This window comes from Hippichthys cyanospilos, chromosome 4, assembly GCF_059441005.1.
Source record: "Hippichthys cyanospilos isolate Australia breed blue-spotted pipefish chromosome 4, RoL_Hcya_1.0, whole genome shotgun sequence".
Classification (NCBI taxonomy): Eukaryota; Metazoa; Chordata; class Actinopteri; order Syngnathiformes; family Syngnathidae; genus Hippichthys; species Hippichthys cyanospilos.
In genome coordinates, this window is record NC_142372.1 from 22,851,648 (window position 1) to 22,873,375 (window position 21,728).

The following is a 21,728-nucleotide window of genomic DNA, read 5'->3' on the forward strand; positions in this document are numbered from 1 at the left end:
CTAAAAATAAAAAAATACCGGCAAATCTTTTATTGTTAAACAGGTAGTCAAGTTTTGCGTCACCCCCGAATTTTATTATGAACTGACTGACCGGAAGTAGTGCAATGTTTTTTGCAGGGAGTCTTTACGGTGCTGTGAAGATGGCGACGGACTGTCGCTCTCCGCGGCTGCTACTTCTGTTGTCATACGTGATTCTCTGTGGCGTCGGCTCTGTCTTTAGCCTCAAGGCGGCTAGCGGTCCCGCCGACCCTCCGAACAACCCAGTCGTCCTCAGAGCCGTTGAGCCACAAGCCAAGGATGCACCTGCCGCCGCCGCTGGGGCCTCGCAGCCTCGAAGGGCGACTGGTTGGAAGCTGTCCGAGGAGGAGGCCTGCAGAGAGGACCTGACCCGGCTTTGCCCTAAACACACCTGGGCAAATAATCTGTCGGTGCTAGAGTGTCTACAGGACCGCAAAGAGGTAAGCGACGACCGTCGTTTGGTGTGCTAATAGTTCTGACGCTGGGGCCGCGATGCTTTCGGTCCATGGCTGTGTCAGCTGGACGTTGAGATGGAGGTGAAGCTGCATTTATTTCGTAGTTGCCTGGTGTACTGCTCCTTGTAAGACACGTGTTTATGCTTAAAGTACAGTGCACAAGAAAAAAAAAACATGCAAATCCATTTTGACGAGCCCATGACATACTGGAATTTGAGGTTCTTAGCTATTTACACAATCAGTTCATTTTTCCAAGGATGCTATAACACATTCCATGCAGCGGTTGGAAATGCATGGTATCGCTGTAACTGTTAAAAAACATTGGAATTACAACATATTGCCGGTCCACAATTAGTACTATACAGTACAAAAATAAACCACAGGCACAATTTGAATTTCGATGCAGGACCTGGCAAAATTCACATTTAAGGGAAAGTCAAGCAAATTAATTTTGCAAGAAAATGTCCTTTGCAACCCTACTAGTCTAGACGTGTCATTCTGTTTCATGTTGTGTTTATGGAACATGAATTAGGCAGTAAAATCCACCCGTTTTAATCAATCTCAGGGAGCGACCGTTTTGTCACTTGGTGTCAGCCATAGCTGACGTCACAGTGGCTCATCATGCACAGGTGATATGTGATTAAACTGTTACCAGAGCCCTGAGCAACAGTAGACAGCAAAGAGCATTATGTCTCCCGCCGGAGATGCATACAAAAGTTTGGTTTTGCTACTCGTATTCCACTAATCAGAATGCCGTGTCTAGACCAGTGGTGGCATGCAAAACATTTTTACTTGACTTTACTTTTGAAACTGACTGATATTTTTTTGTTTTGTGGTGTGGATTTATTAAAGGAACGGCACAATAGATTTTAAAGGTGCTGCGGTAAATTGAGTGTTTTATCCATACAATTAACAATTACCATTTCTGTATTTTCCAAAGGCTTACCTATTGGCCCTAACAAGCATTGTGCTGTACACAAAATAGAAATGATTTGTGGACTGGATGTTTTTTTTTTTTCAGATTTTCCTTTGTCAACTTAGAGTGAGCTAGTGTCAGGTATTTAAAAAAAAGGAGAACAAATTGCACTGTAATTTAGGGCTGTCGCTATTTCAATAGTCAATCAGCAATGATTTTTCTTATTAGTCATATAATCATGATTATAGTATTATTTTTTTATCAGCTAAAGCTCTAATGCAGATTCCAAATAACCTTATGGAACCTTTTATCTCACTGCAAACAATATAGTATATTTAAATACAGACATAACTTCAGAACTTCCATCCATTTTCTGGAGCTGCTTATCCCCACAGGGGTCGCAGGCTGGCGCCTATGTCAGCTGGCTTCGGGCAGTAGGCGGGGGACACCCAACCATTCACAGACCCAATCACACCTAAGGACAATTTAGTTTGTCCAATTCACCTGCCATGCATGTTTTTGGAGTGTGGGAGGAAGCCGGAGTGCCTGGAATGAACCCACTCGGGCTCGGGGATAACATGTAAACTCCACACAGGAAGGCCGGAGCCAGGTGGATTTGAACCGGGACCTTTGAACTGTGGTGGACGTGCTATTCACTGCGCCACCGAGCCACCCTAAATTATTGAATTTTCCGATATACGAAAACGTGTGCTGGGACTGAATAGACACGTCAAATGAATAAAAAAAATAATTAAAGTGATTAATTGACGATGAGAAACAACCAAAGACTAATTTACATCATCCACGTTGTCATTAAGGTCAACTATTCATGATAGCCCTCTTTTAATGTCACATAACATGTGTATGTATTTTTAATTGAAGGCAGGAAGCTGTTGATAACATTGATGAAACCTGGTAACCAACCATTTCATTGTGTTTTCTTATAAATCTTTTGACAAAAATCAATCCTCAATCAATTTTAACTGAAGAATGATAGCTTCACACATTCATTTACCCAGAAGCAATTGTAGACATTTTTGTGAGCTCTTTGACACACTCCATATTACAGTATATTGAGATCAGCACACATACATAAGTCAACAAACATAAGTCAATCATTAACAAAATATAGCCTCTACAGATATGATGAAAAGTTGAGCTCATACAAATTCCCTTTGTTATTGATGCTATTTTAGAATTGATAGAATTGAGAACTATTCTTTTGAGTGACCTAAACTGATTTGTTGCTCGGCTTCTTGTGTGTTGTCAGAAACTATATTGACTGGGTGACTTTGCTTCATATTTCATTTTCAAACATAACATTTTCCTATGCTAGTTAAAACAGTGCAGCAGATATTTCCCCCCAATTATTTGTTGGTTTACATTATTGCGTATTATTGAGTAAAATACACTTCACGAGTGTAAAGTAGCGACAGAAATACTGTATCAGTCAAAAGTTTATTTTAGCATCAAATACTAAAAAGCATCAAAAAAATGGTTTTCTTACATTTGTTCATATGTATACTGAAAGTACTATATGCATGGGTGCTGATTATCCTAATATATATGTGTTAATGTCTATGGTAGCACAGCACCATGCTTGTTGTTCACCACCATGCCAGCGGTTCAACACATCGACATGCACGCACAACAACACATACATACTCAAACACACTTATTCTCTCACTCCTGCTCCTCCTCAGGCCTCTTTTCTGAGATAATTGCATCGCTTCAGCTTTGTAACAGCTGTGGCCTCCAGAAGAGGAAAGTGGCTCTTATAAATCTGCCTTCTCTCTGGAGAGAAAGATGCAAACTCACGAACAAAACCTTCCAAAATACCAGGAGGTCACATGAAAGCATTTAAGACTGTATTTATGGTGGTTTGAGGCCTAAATTCTGATGTCAGAGAATTGCCGCCACTAATTAACAGGAAATAATTTGTTCATAATCCATTGGCACTTCCTGTTTGGGGTCAACCGCATCACTCTCCGCTTCGGGATTAGCATCCAGATATGCATCTTCGGAAGCTGTGTAGAGCGCCACCAAACCAATTATCATGCTCTCATTATTTTATGTACCATACAGTAAACTCAACCATTCTCAAGGGATACGTTCCGGACCCAGCCGAAATAGTTAGAAATCTGTAATATACAGAGACTATAGGCATTTGTTTGTTTTTTTTTAATATTTAGTTTTACCCCTCATGCAAGTTTTAAACAAAACAAATCATCAAACATTTTTTACTGTTCTTAGTGCATCTGTCACTGTTCGTCATTATGCCTCTCCGATCATGGAGACTTGCACTTGAATGCAGCATTTGACTGTGTCTGTTTAGGAGCCTCGCTCCAGCACTGTATCGGCCATAGTTGCATCTGATTGGTTAGCCGTGTAAGAGCCAGAGCCAATCATTAGTCAAATCCACATATGGCATGATGTACACACACTGAGCCTGAACACAAACACAAAGGAGAGATAACAAAAGTTGGAAGGTAAGTCTAAAGAGAGTAAGAGACTTTTAACCGTGAAGACCACATTGAATGACCTTAGATATTAAAGGCGCTATATAAATAAAGTTGAATTGCCTTGCGTGGAATCCTGGTAACCTTATTGAGTAACCTACACTAAAAAACAGTTTGGACCTTGAATGAAGGTAATTCATGACATCATCGCCTACATTTTACCTTAAGAGAACATTTTATTCTTTCAACACCGATTGATCAGTCTGACAGAGGTTGAGTAAAACGAAGTCCGTGGAGAAGGAGAAGTTTTCTGTGTTGATTGAGCAATCCCAGGCAATTTAAATGAAATGTTGGGGTATGTATTACCGTAATTTCCTAAATATAAGATGCACTTTTTTTCCCCGAAATGTACGCCAAAAGTATGGCTGTGTCCTATTAACAGTAACGTAAAGATTCGATTTTTTTTTTTCGATAGCATTTGAGGAAGATTGATCCGTCAGCCACATAAGCATAGTTTTGAAGAACAGATGTGCATTTTTATGCTGGCCGTAATCTTACTTACAATAATTACCGTAAAGGGAGGAGCCACAGGGTGGACATCAGTTGACTGCCAATACTTGTTGTAGCTACCCAAAGCTCGTGTTAGATGAGGTTGTTAGGGCATTATTTTCAATAAAAGAAGCAAGCAGACTAAACCACCACCTGAGTCCATCCTTGTTCATTCACAGGAAAATTACTAAAATGGAGAGGATCATGGAAAGGTATGATCTCTCCACCTGATTCAATCACGAGGGGCAAGGTATGGAGCTGAGTATTCTGGGTAGAGAACACAAAAAGATATTCCGTTTGACTCATTTATTAATGGCAGTCTTTTGGGATATCCACACAATTGTAAAATTGGTGGAACGCAGATGGTGTGCAACTTTTATGGTTTAGGTATTTATGATAAAATGAACCTGATCCGCGTGGCGACGAAAAGAAAAGCAACTCTTTCGAGCGCATCCAACGGAGACAACTTCTAATCACTTTTCCACCTTCAAGTCTAATAGTGTCTGTGTAATTGATTTTAAATGTATAATTGGCAAAGGTTGAACTTGAATTGGACTGGATACAATTGTTAGGCATGGGACGAGACAATCTCATGAGTTGAGATGTCTCATGAGATTGAGTCCACAAGAATGAGTTGAAATGAGATTTTTGCACAATTTATAATATAAAACAATGCCTAGAATATAAAAAAGTTCAAGTTTTCACAATGTTTCCTTTTTATTGAGCAGACTGCAACAAAAGTAACAATGTACTTTGCTCATGTAAATATAAAAGATCGAGGCAAAAGAGGTTAATGAGTCTTCATTTCTCCATCAATTGTTTTAACAACTGTCTGCAATTGAGGTTTTTTTTGTGTGTTTGTTTTTGTTGGGTTTTTTTATGTTTTGTCCTTTTTCTTTCTCTATTGTTGGTAGTGTGTGGACCATATTCTTCAAATAGTATTCTGTAGTTTCACAGTAAATTTTTTTATGCCATTGTCCTTGTCTTGTGACTTGAGTAAGGATTTTCCCTATCCCATTCACGCCTTGTATCAATCACAATTAGTCTGTGTTAGTGCAATTCTTTGATGATTTTCATTGATAAATTTGCTTTTCTTCCCAGGCCTTTGATATGGATAGAGAGCATAGCATTGACTTTAATTAATAACTCATAGTCTTACTAATTGGTAATTTATATCTTGGATACTTCTTCTTCATTACCCTCTTTGCTCTATCCTGGTGACGTTTAGTGGAAATGACAGTTTAAAGGCAAGAAATAGTGTTGTGTCCCTATTCCTGCAGGCAGAGACTGATTTGGATGCTCTACTTCCCTGTCTTTTCTATACAAAGTGAAACGGCATGATCAACATCTCCTGCTGGGTTTCTTGTGATAATACAAGAATGTTGTTTGGGTGAAAGAAGAACTTTGCTTGTCACGTTATTCCCACTTTACCACTTTAACGTATTAGTTCACACAAGTATTTATCATCACAATGTAACATGATAATTCGTACATTAATGGTCTTCTGTTTTCATAGCCTGCATTATATTCTTAGTGGAAATATAATTTAAAAAAACAAAGGTATATCTTGGCTAAATGATATCTTGAAAGTTTAGTATTTGGTACCAATTTGTTGCATCAAACTTTCAGCACCAAACATAATCTCTTTATTGAAAATGTGCATGTAAATGTGTGTCACTGCCACAAAGGTGTTTTTGCATACAATAATGGTTGCACAATGATCTGCTTTTTTGTGTCTGCAGGAAACTGAAATGGCTCCTGATTGCAACCATGTAAGTAAATAAACACAATTTATCGCTACCTTCTACAAGGAATATTATGTCTGCGTTGTTGAGGTGGTAAGGGTTGTTTTTGTAAACTTTGTGTACAGTGTTTTGTTTTTTTTTCCCCCAGTGATTTTTCAGGGGGGAAACCACAAGGCTCACCACCTACTGCTTACGGTTCCACAAAGCAACTTTTTTTCCAGTAACGATTAATTCCAAACACTGGTGTCAGTACATACAGTAACAAACCTCCACAGTTCATTAATGCCCAAGATTGGGGAGAATTTTGACTTTTTAATGCACAATTAAAAAGGGGTGGACACAATTAGAAAATTTCTCTTACAAGCACACAAAAACACCTTTCTTACATTGATTGCTGTGGTGTTATTTTCTGGATACCACGCCTCTCTTTTGTTGTTATTGGGCCTTCCATACAGAAAGGGCTTCACTATCAGAAAAATAACACCTGAGCGAAGAAGACACATAAAGGAGGATTTGAAAAAGTATTCTGGAAAGCGATATCCATAAAGTTGTTGACTGTATATAATTTCGGCACAGAATTCAATTTTTTGTCTACCTGCTGTATAATCACAATACGGGCATTCTATTCTATTCATGATTTAAAAATACAATATTTTTATCTACCTTATATGCACAACAAAGGGCTGATACCTCAAAATTGTTTGTTTCAAACATGTTTACGAGTATATACACTTTGTATAAAATAAGTATAAATCAACAGCACAATACTGATAAAAAAAATATTGCTTGATTTGAGATAAAATCAATACTATCACTCCTACTACAATATATCAATTAACAGTACATTGCGAATTCTGTCAATTGATGTTGACACTTGAGCACTTATTCTCTGTACACACACCACTCATTCTCCCTCTCTCTCTCACTCGCTCTCTCTCGCTCACTCACTCACTCACTCACTCACTCACTCACTCACTCACTCACTCACTCACTCACTCACTCACTCACTTATGGTGACCTTGCAACATTCATTTGAAGACAGCCTGATGCTAGTATATTAGTAATACATTGTTAAACAGTGATGGGTGGTTCTCTTGTAAATGTGACATGTTGATGGTAGCCACTCTTTTGAAGCACATTTTGTTAGTGGAATGAATAGCTTTCCAATAGCTTGCCACACAGCCAACTCTGCTTGTTTCGATGGGGGGAGGGGAGGGGTGTATAGATATGCAGGAAAATTGTCTTTTACAGCATTTCACTGTGTGAAAAATCCAGTGAATACATGTATTTTTGTTGCACCTCTGAATGCGGGTTTGTAATCTTGTCACATGCGTTGTTGTACTTAAGATTGCAGGAATTTCATATCTTGTTTACAGCAAATGACTCTCCTTAACGGAAACATAATAAATATGAACAATAAATTATTAACGAGCCCTGAATATCTAACAGTGACAAATATTATTCATCAGCTCCTTTGGAACTACAAGCTCAATCTTACCACGGATCCAAAGTTTGAATCGGTGGCCATGGAAGTTTGCAAGAGTACCATCACTGAGGTCAGTGTTCACTTGTCTTAATGATTACAGTAAATTCATGCTAGCCCCGATAGTTTAGTGGTTCACTGGTCTGCGCGACATCTTCCTAAATCGTAATTGCCTTCATTTTTCTCCTTTATTTCATAACCACAGCTTAAAGAATGTAATGAGGAGGAACGTGGGAGGGGCTACCTCGTATCTTGTCTGGTTGATCATCGTGGAAACATCAGCGAGTATCAGTGTAACCAGTACATCACCAAGATGACCAGTATTATCTTCAGTGACTACCGACTAATCTGTGGCTTCATGGACAAATGTAAAGAGGACATCAATAATCTGCGTTGCGGGAGCATCAACATAGGACACAAGGTCACCTTTAATTTCAAGGAAATATCTCATATACTTTAAACCACATAGAGTAGCTGAGGGGTTTCTTTGGTTGTAGTTTTGATTTCTGTATGCTTTTGCCACTGTACATCAGGACATCCACAGCCAAGGGGAAGTCATTGCTTGTCTGGAAAAGGCCCTCGTGAGGGAGGCGGAGCAACAAGATCAAGTCCGTCCAATCAAAGAGGACTGTCAGAGGGCTATCCTGCGGGTTGCCGAACTGTCATCAGATGACTTCCACCTTGATCGACATCTTTACTTTTCCTGTCGAGACGACCGTGAAAGATTCTGCCAAAATGTATGGACACACTTTTGCTCACACTTAGATCATGGTTATAGTAATACTAGAATCTGTCCAGGCGGCTCGGTGGAAGAGAGGTTAGCATGTCCGCCTCACTGTTCAGAGTCCGGAGTTCAATTCCAGCTTGCACTGGCCTTCCTGTGTTATTTGCATGTTCTTCCCTAGCCCGTGTGGGTTCTCTCCGGGCCTTCCGGCTTTCTCCCTAATTCCAAAAGCATATTTGAATTAATTGAATCAAAAATGTATTCAAAAGTGATGTTCTGTTGAAAAACTGGCATGTTTTTGATACTCTATGATGTAATTTTCTTTTTATTTTAGATTCAGGCAGGAGAGGGAAAAGTTTACAAGTGCCTGTTCAACCACAAGTTTGAAGAGGCTATGTCTGAAAAGGTGCCTTCACCTCACCATTTGATCCTTGTTTGCCGGCGCATGAGATTTACTTGCCTTACTGGGTTGTGTTTCTAGATTACAGTTTACAGTAAAATGTTTTCTCTCTCCTTTGTTATAGTGCAGAGACGCACTGACAACACGCCAAAAACTGATCTCTCAGGACTACAGGGTTAGTTACTCTCTGGCTAAAGCCTGTAAGCTTGACCTTAGGAAGCATCGCTGCAGCCTTGACACAAACCTTCCGCGTGCCCGCGAGGCCCGTCTCTCGTACCTGCTCCTTTGTCTAGAGGCTGCTGTTCACCGAGGTGAGTCCTTAATGAGGCTTATACTTGCATCCTCAATCATGGTCAAATATCTTCCATTCCGCTTTTAACCTTTAGTCATATTCACTTAATATGCATCAGTCGAAGCCGCGCTCCCAATTTTGTTGTTTACCTGCGATACCGCACTGATTGATTATGCTGACATTTGCGTGTGTGGCCGCGACACAATAAAAGGGGGGAATGAGTGTCAGTGGCAATGTATTAAGACCGTTGGGTTGGGCATTGGCAACAAGTTCGGCCTATTTACCATTTCCATCTGACTGTCCCAGTTGTGTATCCTGATGGACAGAACACATGCTGTCCCAATTTATAAACTGATACTGTCCAATATGACCCAGCATTTGCAGCCAAAGATGCACATATTTTAGCCAGAAGTGACCTAATTGCTGGAAGCTTGCCGAAAAATTTTGTTAATGAACTGAGGCATGATGATGATATTCAAGATTATACGGTAATCACAAAGTCATCGTCATCCATTCCTTTTGTCTTTTCTCGTTTGTGTTTTGTTTAGGTCGCTCGGTCACCGGCGAGTGTCAGGGTGAAATGCTGGACTATCGGCGGATGCTGATGGAGGACTTCTCCCTCAGTCCAGAGATCGTGCTGCACTGTCGGACGGAGATTGAAACTCACTGCTCTGGCCTTCACCGCAAAGGCCGCACGTTGCATTGCCTCATGAGGATTGGCCGTGGTGACCGCAGTGCCTCAGTCGACGGTGTTTGCCAGAGCGCCGTAAGTCATGGCGGTAGCATAAGAGACGAGGGAAACAACAGTTGGAATGTTTGCGTTTATGTTTAAAACATGTCATCTATAGACAGAAAGCCACTTTGCTATTATGCTGCTGTAACATGCAATAATGAACATCAAATGGCCTAAATAAGAATCGGAGGGCACTGAGAGCAAACTATTGAGTCTGGAATGCTTGCTTGTAGTTTGTGGTGTGCAATGGTGTAATTCCTGACAGCAAACAATGGTAGAGATTATACAACACAACCTGAGAGGTTTATTTGCACTTTGCCCTTTTGGCTTTGGCTATAGCTTTTTGTAGTCTGCATTGCTTTTATTTCCAGCGTTGCCCTTAATGTTTTCATTTACTGTGCTTCTACACCAGCTTCAGACACTGATCCAGTCTGCTGACCCAGGCGCTGACTACAGAATTGACCGAGCACTCAATGAGGCTTGTGAGTCCGTCATCCAGACAGCCTGCAAACATATCCGCAATGGAGACCCAATGTGAGGGCACATATATATATATATATACATACGCACACACGCGTGCAATATATGAAAGATCATATTCACATGCACCTTTCTTTTAGAGTAAGCCCGTATTTGTGTGTGTGTGCGTGCGTGTGTAGGATCTTGTCTTGTCTGATGGAGCATCTGTACACAGAAAAGATGGTGGAGGACTGCGAGCATCGACTGTTGGAGCTCCAGTATTTCATATCAAGGGACTGGAAGTGAGTGTGCTCACTGAAAGAATTAATCAAGCAGCCAATTGCCCTGACATTCGAGGCTTATCTGTCTCCGAGCTCTATATTTGTTTGTCAAGTGGAGTTACTAACTCCTGTGGACAATCTTTTTATAGATGGCCATTGTTGCTCTTTGGACTGTAGAGGTTTTACTCTTCATATCATTTTTTATAGTGTGCTTAAATACCATTGCAAAGGTAGCTTTTTGTGACGGTAGTAATGATACATTTTGTCCTCCAATTTGTTTTCCCAGATTGGACCCTATATTGTACAAGAAATGCCAAGGGGATGCTGCCCGACTATGTCACACGCATGGCTGGAATGAGACCAGTGAGTTGATGCCGCCAGGCGCTGTATTCTCCTGCCTGTACCGCCATGCCTACCGCACTGAAGAGCAAGGCCGTCGGGTATGACATGACACCAGAAATCTGAGTTTGAAATCGTATTGGTCCAATTTCCAGTGTCTCCTGGGATTAAAAAAAAAAACAAAACTTTTTTTTTTTTTAATAGGTAAACATTGACCTTCAGGTAAGTGGTCAACAACCTCTCAATCAGTACTCTGGTGAAACACATGAATGATGAAGTTGATGATGGTGAATCGGGGTTGGGGTGACATCTTAATTTGTTTGGATAATTTTATCTGTCATATTTGTTCAGGACTTTGAAGGGCTGTTATATAAACTTCAGTAGAATACCATGCCTAAAATATGATCAGTTGGCATGTTTTGCATATAATACACCACACAGCCTAATCATGATGGCTTGTATAGTAATGATGTTCAATACTACTAATGAAGACACCAATAACGTCCCTCTGTAAAAGTAATACGTCTCAGTTTTGAGTCATAGCACCAGAGTGGTTTATTTTAACAAGATGATTATTATGGCCATAATTTTGAGGCTGCCTGATCAACACTATGATGATATTTATTTTGGTGCCATAGCCTATTGGGTATTCCTCTCAGTGTTTTACAATGATTATGTGTGCCTGCAGTTATCACGAGACTGTAAAGTTGAGGTTCAGCGGATTCTCCATCAGAGGGCGCTGGATGTGAAACTGGACCCTGAGCTACAGAAACGCTGCATGACAGACCTTGGCAAGTGGTGTAGCGAGAAGACAGACACTGGACAGGTCAGACATATTACTGTTCAAATCTGATGATGATGCAGGTTGACACATAGGCTTGTTCAAATCTGTGAGCCTACCTTGTGGAGTTTTTCTTGTAAACCTTTGCTATGTAGTGCCTTTAAAATGAGCATTTACATAAGAAAGAAGTTGAAAATCAAATTCAGCATGGCCCAGCATGTATATGAATGTGTGAAATGATATAGAAATGCGCTGCAAAAATATACTGTTTTACCGAATGTAATGAGAGTGCATGGGCAACAGCAAGAATACACTTATACTAGGTACAGAAGTCATGCTTGAAAGCACCCTGATAAAGGCAGCAAGATTAACTACAGCCTTTCCACCCCGTTTTATGGCAAATCTTAAAATAATCATCCGTTCATCCATCCAGTCAGTCAATCAATCAATCTTGTGAATCTTTTGATAATGTTGACACTCCCAAAATTAGTAGATGGATTGGACTTAAATAGTGCGTGCTGCACCATGCTCAAAGTGCTTTACAAAGGCTCACATTTACCCATTCACACACATTCACCAGTGGGGGCTACTGTAACGCTGGGCCTTGCCAGGTTTCGTGTCTTGCTCAAGGACTCCATGACATGGTCACCAACCCACAACCTTCCCTTTGTGTGACCACTCGATGGCTGAGCAATGCTACACAAAGGGGCTTAATTCATCCATCCATCAATTTTCTCTAGCAGCTTATCCTCAGTAGGGTCGCTCGCTTGCTTGTGCCTATGCCAACTGTCTTCGGGCAGTAGGCGGGGGACACCTTGAACTGGTGTCTAGCCAATTGCAGGACAAACAACCATTCACGCACCCAATCACACCCAAGAACAATTTAGAGTGCCCAATACACCTATCATACATGTTTTTGAAATGTGGGAGTAAGCCGGAGTGCCCGGAGAGAGCCCACGCGGGCACGGAGAGAAGATGCACACTCCACAAAGGAAGACCAGAGCATGGAATTGAACTTGAGATTGAACTGTGAGGCGGACATGCTCACTACTCTTTCACCGTGCCTTCATTCATCAATTTGGCGATTTTAAGTTGTGTGTGTTTTTTGTGTTGCTTCTCAGGAGCTGGAATGTCTGCAGGAACATTTGGAGGACCTGGTGTCCGCCTGCAGGGATGTTGTAGGAAACCTGACTGAATTGGAGTCAGAGGTCAGCAATGCCATTGCTTAAATTGTAGCGGAGACCATACATTTAACCCTGCCTTTATTTCCTTTTCATTGCACACAGGATATCCAAATAGATGCACTGCTAATCAGAGCTTGCGAGCCCATGATCCAGGCCCACTGCCATGTAAGAACATTCAGCAACTTTCGGAGCACACACAGAAACACATGAGTACCAGAAACAAACAACCAGCACACATTTAAAACTTTTCCTAAACAGACTTTGCAGCTTACAAAACCTGAAAAGCAGAATTGGGCATTATTCACCCATATCTGAGCTGCCTACAGTATTTCAGGCCAGTCCAATCCACCCGAGTCGTCAGCGACAACCAATCAGCACCGAGAGCTGCCCTGACAATGTCTCGTATTGTTGTACTCTTTTTGTTTATAGTGTTACCTTTATTTGGTTGGGTGTGATATACTGTAATAAGGGCGTTCTCAAGCCCTTTTGGCTCTAGGCAATGCGAAATGCACTTGGCTCACTGGCCTGACACAATGATTGTAGCTGACTGACAGATTTACGATGCCCACCTCCTTTGAATAGAACATATACGGTTGGGTCTTGTATAAGCTTTGCAATGTAAGAAGTGACTTAAAAAAAAAATAAAAAATTATAAGAACCGAGCAAATGTGTCTCTGTTAAAGTTGTTCATTTATGGAAGAGCTGTAAAATAGAAATGAAACGGTGTGAATCACTTGCTCTGTTCAAATAGAGGTTTCAAAATGTCATGCGGCAGTAATAGAAAAATCAAGTATAAGCATGAATAAGAATTTGTGTAAAAAACTTCAAACTTAAAATTTTGCAAATGCGTTAGTAGGAAAACCTTTTGTTTTGGGATAAGTTATTGTGTACAAGTAACGTACTGGTGTACTGGTGTTAATATGATTTGAGTAAAATAGAGAAGATTTTTGGGTATGTAAACTACTGAAGTGTGATTTCCATTGATGATTCATTTTCCGTCGTTTCTACGATTGTTCCTGCTTCTAAATCTTTTAATTTGTTCATATCAAATCATATCAAATCATATCAATCATTGTTCAATCAAACGATCAGTCAATCAATATGTTTGTGTGTTTGTGTCTAGGACTTGGCTGACAACCAAATTGACACCGGTGACCTTATGGAATGTTTGGTTCAGAACAAACACCAAAAGGAGATGAACGAAAAGTGTTCAGTTGGTGTCACACACTTCCAGCTGGTAGATGTCTTTTATTCTTAGTTATTTAGATATTTCTAAGTACCCTAATGTGGAACAGGGGGCTTGTGAAGTTTTAAAGCTGTGATTTTCTTGTATGTTTTTTGCAATTGGGATTATAGTGGCTATGACTGAACCACAATAAAAGGCTTCTGTTTTGTTCTTTTTAAGAGGGAGCTTATTTTTCGCTGTGGTTGCCAAAAACTCACTTTTTTTTTTAATTTTATTCGTTCTTACTGGTTTCTACTTTTAGACAGCCACTGTTTGAAAAGTAAAATAATCTTCTAAAAATTGGCTCAGCATGAATTAGGTTAAATTCACCGAATTGACATGAAGCTTCTTGATAACCAAAGTATGCTCTTCTTGTGTTGTAAAGATCCAGATGAAAGATTTCCGGTTCTCTTATAAGTTCAAGATGGCTTGTAAGGAAGATGTGCTTCGCTTGTGTCCAAACATCAAAAAGAAGTATGTACAATCGTATTCCAGCCTGATGCGTCGCATTTTGCGTTTTGCTCTCTGTCACATTTGTATTTATTCCAAAGAAATGTTTGTAACGTTGACTGCTCATAGCCTATGTGGAGATTTTGCTAGGGGATCAAAAAAGGATTGTTTTATGTGATTGCAAATCATTCAAGATCCTCTGTTTGCCCATCAGAGTGGATGTGGTCATCTGCCTCAGCACCACTGTGAGAAACGACACGCTACAGGAGGCCAAAGAGCAGCGGGTCTCCCTGAAATGTCGGAAACAGCTGCGTGTGGAGGAGCTAGAAATGGTTGATATGTATAAGATGGCCTATGGAAAAACTATTTCTGCTCGTTGAACCTGCTATGCATCTGAGCAAACGCATTTTTTTCTAGTCGGAGGACATACGGTTGGAACCGGAGCTGTATGATCCTTGTAAGTCCGACATCAGTCGTCTGTGTCCCAACGTGGCCTTTGGCAACGCTCAGGTAAGATGAGGAAAAGTAGAGCACCACCAAATACTTCAACCCTTGCACCGAATCTCTCTTCGCCTTGCTCTACAGATGATTGAGTGTCTGAAGGAGCAAAAGAAACAGCTCAGTCAGCGCTGCCACCAGCGGATCTTCAAGTTGCAGGAGGCCGAGATGACCGACCCGGAGCTTGACTACCAACTTATGAGAGTCTGCAAGCAGATGATCAAGGTGAGGAGAAGCAAAACAAATGCAAGTCGAGATATATTGGCCATGATTTCTCCTCTTTCTTTTGATTCTAAACACCAGCCAATAGCTTTGAAATGAAATGGGATAGGCGTCAGCAACCCCACAACCCTTGTGAGGGCACGTGCTTAAAAAAAATGGATGGATACATGGCACTCTTGGTTTATAGGTGCAATGGAGATTTATTACATTTTCATTGCACTAGCCTTCGTCCAAGAGCAACATTTAAAGGAAAAAGATCACGGTAGTTCATGGCGCTTAATTTTCCCATCACTCGTAAATATCCTCAAATTAATGCCGAGGGTCTGTAGCCGCAATACGTTACATCTTGCCCATTTCAAATTAAATCCAGTGTGGTGGAGTTTATTTAGCACCAAAAAGGTCAGAACTGTGCCCATGCCTCATTATTTATGGACGTGACTCAGTAATATCACCACTTCAATATCAACCCATCGGTAATATGTATAACTTGGGAAGACAAAAAAAATCACCGCACGCAAAATAAAATTCCGATATTTGAAAAATCCACATGAGAACAAAATTTACTTTGTACTTTCCCTACCACCACTAAATACAACATCCTTTTCTGCAGAGATTTTGCACTGAAGCAGATGCCAGAAATGTTCTCCAGTGTCTGAAACAGAACAAGAACAGCGAGCTGATGGATCCAAAGTGTAAACAGATGATCACCAAGAGACAGATCACACAGAACACAGGTGGATACACACGTGTGAGCACGCTTGACTGATGAACATTTGAAGAATCATACTCAAATCTGAATCGCTCCCCTCCTCAAGACTACAGGTTGAACCCAGTGTTAAGAAAAGCTTGCCGAGCTGACATCCCCAAATTTTGCCAATCCATCCTGAACAAGGCGAGCGAGGACAATGAGTTGGAGGGTCAGGTGATCGCCTGCCTCAAGCTCAAATATGCCGATCAGGTCAGTACAATAATCAGGCATCTCCGGACCCTTTAATAAGACAAAGCCAGACTTTCTTTTGTCGTGTGTGTGGTTTTGATTTAGAGATTGTCTCCTGACTGCGAAGACCAGATCCGAGTAATTCTCCAGGAGTCGGCGCTGGACTACAGACTGGACCCACAGCTGCAGATGCACTGCTCAGACGAGGTACGCTGGTCATTAAAACCTGAGCTTTGTCTTTTCGAGGCTCTCGCCTTGTAACTGCGCATCCTCCTCCAGATCTCTCGGCTGTGCGCAGAGGAGGCGGCTGCTCAAGAGCAGACTGGTCAGGTCGAAGAGTGCCTGAAAGTCAACCTGCTCAAGATCAAACAGGAGACCTGTAAAAAGGTACATTCATGTATCATTGAAAAAAAAACAAAAACAACATCGCAATATTCGATAGCCTGTCATGTGACATCTCACTCAAGGGGTCGGTCAGCCTTGAGTTTAAAAAAAAAAAAAAGTTCATTAAAAAGGTCTTGCGGCTCCGGTGGAACCGTGGTCTGTACGTCCGCCTCACAGTTCAGGGACCTAAGTTCGAATCACCTGGCTCCAGCCTTCCTGTGCGGAGTTTGCATGTTCTCCCCGAGCATGCACGCATGGCAGTTGTATTGGATACTCTAAATTGTCCTTAGGTGTGATTGGGCGCATAACTGTTTGTTTGTTTCTGTGTGCCCTGCCATTGGCTGGCAACCGGTGCAGGGTGTCCCCCGCTTACTGGCCAAACTCAGCTGGAATAGGCACCAGGAAGGATGGAAGGTATTCTAGGCATGTAGGTCTACGTACTTGATTTGCTGTGTTTGTGTGCAGGAGGTGTTGAACATGCTGAAGGAGAGTAAAGCAGACATCTTTGTGGACCCCGTCCTCCACACAGCTTGCGCCTTGGACCTCAAGCATCATTGTGCTGCCATCACACCTGGAAGGGGGAGACGTGGGTGCTTTCACGCACTTTTTACTCCAATTATTGTAAATGGTATTCAAGAAGGATCTGTGGTTTTTTTTTTCTCACCATGCAGAGATGTCATGTCTAATGGAGGCACTGCAGGACAAGCGAGTTCGCCTGCAGCCCGAGTGCAAGAAAAGACTTCAGGACCGCATCGACATGTGGAGCTATGCGGCTAAGGTAACTCTAGGAGTAGATAGTTTCATCTTGATGTAAGCCTTATCAGAACACGTAAAGCTGAACGATTTAGAAAAATAGCATCACTATTCGTTTTAAAATCTGCAAACTTTTCCTTTTCTCTCCACCGCAACAATCAAGTAAGCAATTTAATCTGTATTAAAATAAACATCAGATTCGTTAAACACAAATGTTTTGGTCTTGTTTGTTAGGTTTTTGCAAAAAATAAACAAGTTAACTGAATTGCTATGTAAGATGCTTTATTTTTCTACTTGAAATGGAGTTTTTAACTTATCCCAAACTTTTAAGCTCTCACAAAATTCCCACAAATGAGTGTGGTACAAATGTAAGTCAGGAAGTCAAAAATTTGGCTTCAAGAGCAATGCAAAAAAATCTGGAGCTTTATCATCAACGTTTCAGGTTTCATGAAACAGTGATATGTAAACAACGTGGAATGGACTTCTCAAGCACTGAACATATTTCGACACCATATACAGCAATCCCTCGCTACATCACAACTCACCTCGCCATTGTTTTTTTTTTTTTTTTCATTTAAAAAAAAAACAAAACAAATAAAGCTAAAGTGCCGAGAGACGTGCTGTGAACGTTTCCTGGATGTCAAACGGACACGTTGACTGTAAATGCACATGCCACGGGCACTCCTCTGACTACTGCAGTACACATATTTACTTAAATTTGAAATGATTAAACCTTATACAGTTATCATACTGTTCTCCCTTCTCGTTTCCATGTTGTTTCTGTACGTAATCTGGATCGCGGTGGACCACAGTTGCCCTGCAAGTAGGCGCTCGGACATCTAACTAGAGTAAAGCAAGTAGCTGACCAAAATGATAAGAAGCAGATTTTACACTTGAAATTCCACTTTTTTACAAAAGGTGAGAGGATCCCAAAGCTCTTTTTCCTCATTGCCGATCTCTTGCGTGCGTGATTGACTCAGATAACGCCCTCCGCAATGTAAAAAAAACAAAAAAAAAAACAAAAAACAAAACACTAGTACTGTTCTCAACTGACAGGCCAGGCAATCTGTCAATCAGCTCAAGGGTCACCACTACAAGACGCAGGAACCAATGAGGAGTGGATTTCAACTTCTGAGCGGGAGTTCAGCCCTCATTGGTCGATTGTTGCACCAGGAGCCAATCACGTGTCGTGTAGGAGTCCCTGTGTCATGTAGGAGTGCCCCTTGAGCTTATTGAGATTGCCTGGCCAGTCGGTTGGGAACAGCAGTCTTTTTGTTTCAGTAAATATGTGTACTGCAGTAATATTTGCCTGAAATATGTCAAGTAAAAATACTTTTCACATTTAAAAAATAAAAATCAGATACCCACATGCACCCACACTGCTTTGCGGGTTTTCGCTTTTCGCGGGTGGGGGTGGGGGGTGGGGGTCCTCATTAACTGCAGAAAATGAGGGTGGACTGAATATAGTTTGTGCGTGCAATTGTGTATTATGCTATTTCACAAAATCAAGCATCGATGAAAATTGAGATAATTCATATACCTGAAATCCATGCCATTTTTGTGCAAGGGCATGCATTCTAGTATGGTTAACTAAGCTGCTGTTTGTGTAGGTGGCCCCAGCAGAGGGCTTGTCCGATTTGGCTGTGCAGGTGATGACTTCGCCCTCCAAGAACTACATCCTGCTCATGATCGCCCTGAGCCTGTGTGTCCTCTTCCTGTTGGGACTGCTGTGCGGTCGAATCACCAAGCGCGTGACGAGGGAATTGAAGGACCGGTAGAAGCCCGAGAGCGCCGTCACCTGCTTCGCCCCTCCGTCCTTGTCCTCGTCCTCCTCAGTCTGTCACAAGCCAACATGCCTAGTGCCAATGTCAGTGCTCTCATGTGCTCCTTTTCTTTTCGGGCTCGGCTGTAATATCTTCCAACACAGATTGTCTCACCAAATCAAAGCACTTTTTTAGGCCTCCCAACTTTTCTTGAGGATGTCGTTTGGAACTGAACACGAGATGAACCAGTATCAAAAAGAGCACTGCTTAGTGGCCTGACTGAGGACTGCTGAGGTTAGGACACCGTTCCCTCTTTTTTTTTTTTTTTTTGGTCTTGTAAACTGACTGGAGCATGCAGCGCCTCAAGAACGACGCCAAACAGCAAATTTTCTGACATTTTGCTGTTAAGTGAAGCGATTTTGGACGAATTCTGACGAGATGTCCCATCTTTGTTCGTGTACAGGATCTGCTTTGGCTCGCTGTGTGAGGCTAACACTCAAAAAAAAAGGTCAAACTGCTCATCATGATCATGCCAATCAATATTTCATTTTTACGCTTTATGTGTTGTTGATTGTTTTTGATGAGATTTTCATTTGTGAAGCCAAACAAATGCAGTGCCACATCCACATAGACAACAGTGCAAATAGGGCCAGTATTTAGTATCCGCTTTACTGATCCGATCGCTGGAGTGGAAGCCAAAATTGTTTGGGTGTGTTGAGACTCGTTTCCACATAGTTTCCTGCCTTCAAAGTCCCATCAGTCATCACAACGCAGCAACAACAGGCAGCCCGCGCTGAAGACACCTTTCAGTGTTGTTTCATGGAGGACTATGGATGGCAACTATTCTGCATTTATGGCCCAAACACGGAAATGGAGCAAGAAGTTGAAGGCAAGCTAACACCCCAAGCTAACACCGCGCTCCAGAATGAGGAAAAAACATGTCTGGTGGTAATAATGCCACTGGTATTTTGTGCTATCCCCAAAATGAACTTGTACAAGTTGAGCCTCTTCCAGATCAACGATTTCTGTTGATCAGTTGGCGCATGAATTTCGACCAGCCTAAGGTCCGCCTACTCTCCCACTTGTAAGACAATTCTGTACATTAGTAGGGGTATTAAACAAGAGTCTGCTTAGCAGCTAGTCCTTGGTAACTGTGCCTCATTAGGAAGACAGTCGTCCTTCTAGCAAGGACCAGGTGCGTACCCGTACATGGAGATTAAGCTGGAAACGGGTATCAAATGTATTTTATATCCAGCAATTGCACTGACTTGTCTTAGCCGTGAAGGCAAATACATTGGTGCCTTGAGATACGAGATATGTTCTAACGCTCTCAACTCAAATCAAACTTTTCAAATCCTACTTCCCCATTGAAATGATTGGAACTGGCAAGCATCTGTTCTAGTCTTTGACCCAGAAAACCAAATAAATCTGACATTTCAAGGGAAAAAAAAGCCTTAAATGGACGTGGACTATAACGGCCACCAGTGGGCAGTATACCAGACACATGCCGCAGCCAAGGCAGTAGTTTTTTTTTGCGGGGGATAAAAAAAATAAAATGCTCGAGTATCGTTAACTTATATGTCCACAGGTATCGCTCCGCCACTTTGACACCACGAAACCGATGGTATTTGCTAACCTGTCTGGCATTTGTCATTGGGAGCATTAAGCTAGCAGCGTAGTAATTTAAAATGCACAAAGCGGAAGTCTGTTTTATGTGTAGCTTGGCAGCAGGCCCAAACACAGGTCGTATCTCAAATTCATCATACAAGACACTCATATCTCAAGGCACCACTTTAACGGTACAAGCATTTGGGAGAAATGTTCCGGCTTTCTTCTTGATTTGGCACGGCACAAAGTAAGATAAATAATACACGTCCAATTGGCGGATTGGGCTCAACTTAGGCCAGTTTATCATCATGTCTGCGTTTTGCTTTAAAACAAGAAGAAAAATGGTTTGTTCTTTCCTTGGAAGCACCTGAGTAAGGTTGAGAACTTGGAAGAGTGAATTGGGACTGGTGTGTCATGCTTTAAGATGTGTCGTGTTAAAGCATTAATGCCAATGTAGCATAAAACCTCTTGCTTCTCTTTCAAGCGTTACACTTATTGAATTGCAGGTGTGATTTCAAATCCGTAAATTTAAGTGGCACAATAGCAGGCAATCAATCTCAACAGTTTTCATTTGGAAATTGGGGATATGACATGGACATGGCATTATTTGTGTATTTCTTTTTTTTAGTGGTGCGGTGTTTATAATTGTTGCTTTCAATCTACCAGAGGTGGCGCCGTGTTGGTTAGTAGTGTTGCAACACCAACACTTCTTGCTGTTCTTGCACCATGAGCAGTACATCCCGTTGACAACATTGTTCCCAAAGAAAGGGTTCAACACCCACACTTCTATGGGTAAGTAGGGGGAAGCCAAGCAAGCCGGAAAGTAGCTGCTCGCGCCTCTTTCAGTTTTAAAGCTCACTTTGATGTCTGTGATTTTTACATGAATCGCATTCTAAAGATAAAGACAAATTAAAAAAAAAAAAACTCAGATATACCAGGTGTATGTTGCTTTCAGATCTCACCAATTAATATCCAGATGAAGCAGTTGTGAGATTTTGTTGTACAGATCAGTAAGTTTAATAAAAACGTCTGCACATTTTCCTAAGTTTGCTTCAGTATCGTTAATCATC

The 21,728-nt window shown here is 41.4% G+C and overlaps 1 protein-coding gene across 2 annotated transcripts; it reads left to right on the forward strand.

The window, feature by feature from the left end:
* The first annotated feature begins 117 nt into the window (after positions 1-117).
* On the forward strand, positions 118-21,703 carry LOC148425051 (Golgi apparatus protein 1-like). Of its 2 annotated transcripts, XM_088413484.1 has the most exons (27): positions 118-458; positions 6,140-6,169; positions 7,612-7,698; positions 7,831-8,046; positions 8,159-8,362; positions 8,684-8,755; positions 8,874-9,060; positions 9,590-9,807; positions 10,187-10,308; positions 10,434-10,535; positions 10,801-10,954; positions 11,058-11,075; positions 11,542-11,679; positions 12,756-12,842; positions 12,921-12,983; positions 13,942-14,055; positions 14,429-14,517; positions 14,708-14,825; positions 14,911-15,003; positions 15,079-15,216; positions 15,824-15,947; positions 16,029-16,171; positions 16,256-16,357; positions 16,430-16,537; positions 17,000-17,120; positions 17,206-17,312; positions 18,898-21,703. In XM_088413484.1, exons 1-27 carry the CDS (start codon positions 141-143, stop codon positions 19,063-19,065), a joined length of 3,441 nt encoding a protein of 1,146 aa, XP_088269610.1. In that variant the 5' UTR covers positions 118-140; the 3' UTR covers positions 19,066-21,703. The 2 variants fall into 2 exon arrangements, with proteins under 2 accessions (XP_088269610.1, XP_088269611.1); XM_088413485.1 differs by lacking the exon at positions 11,058-11,075.
* The last annotated feature ends 25 nt before the right edge of the window (positions 21,704-21,728 follow it).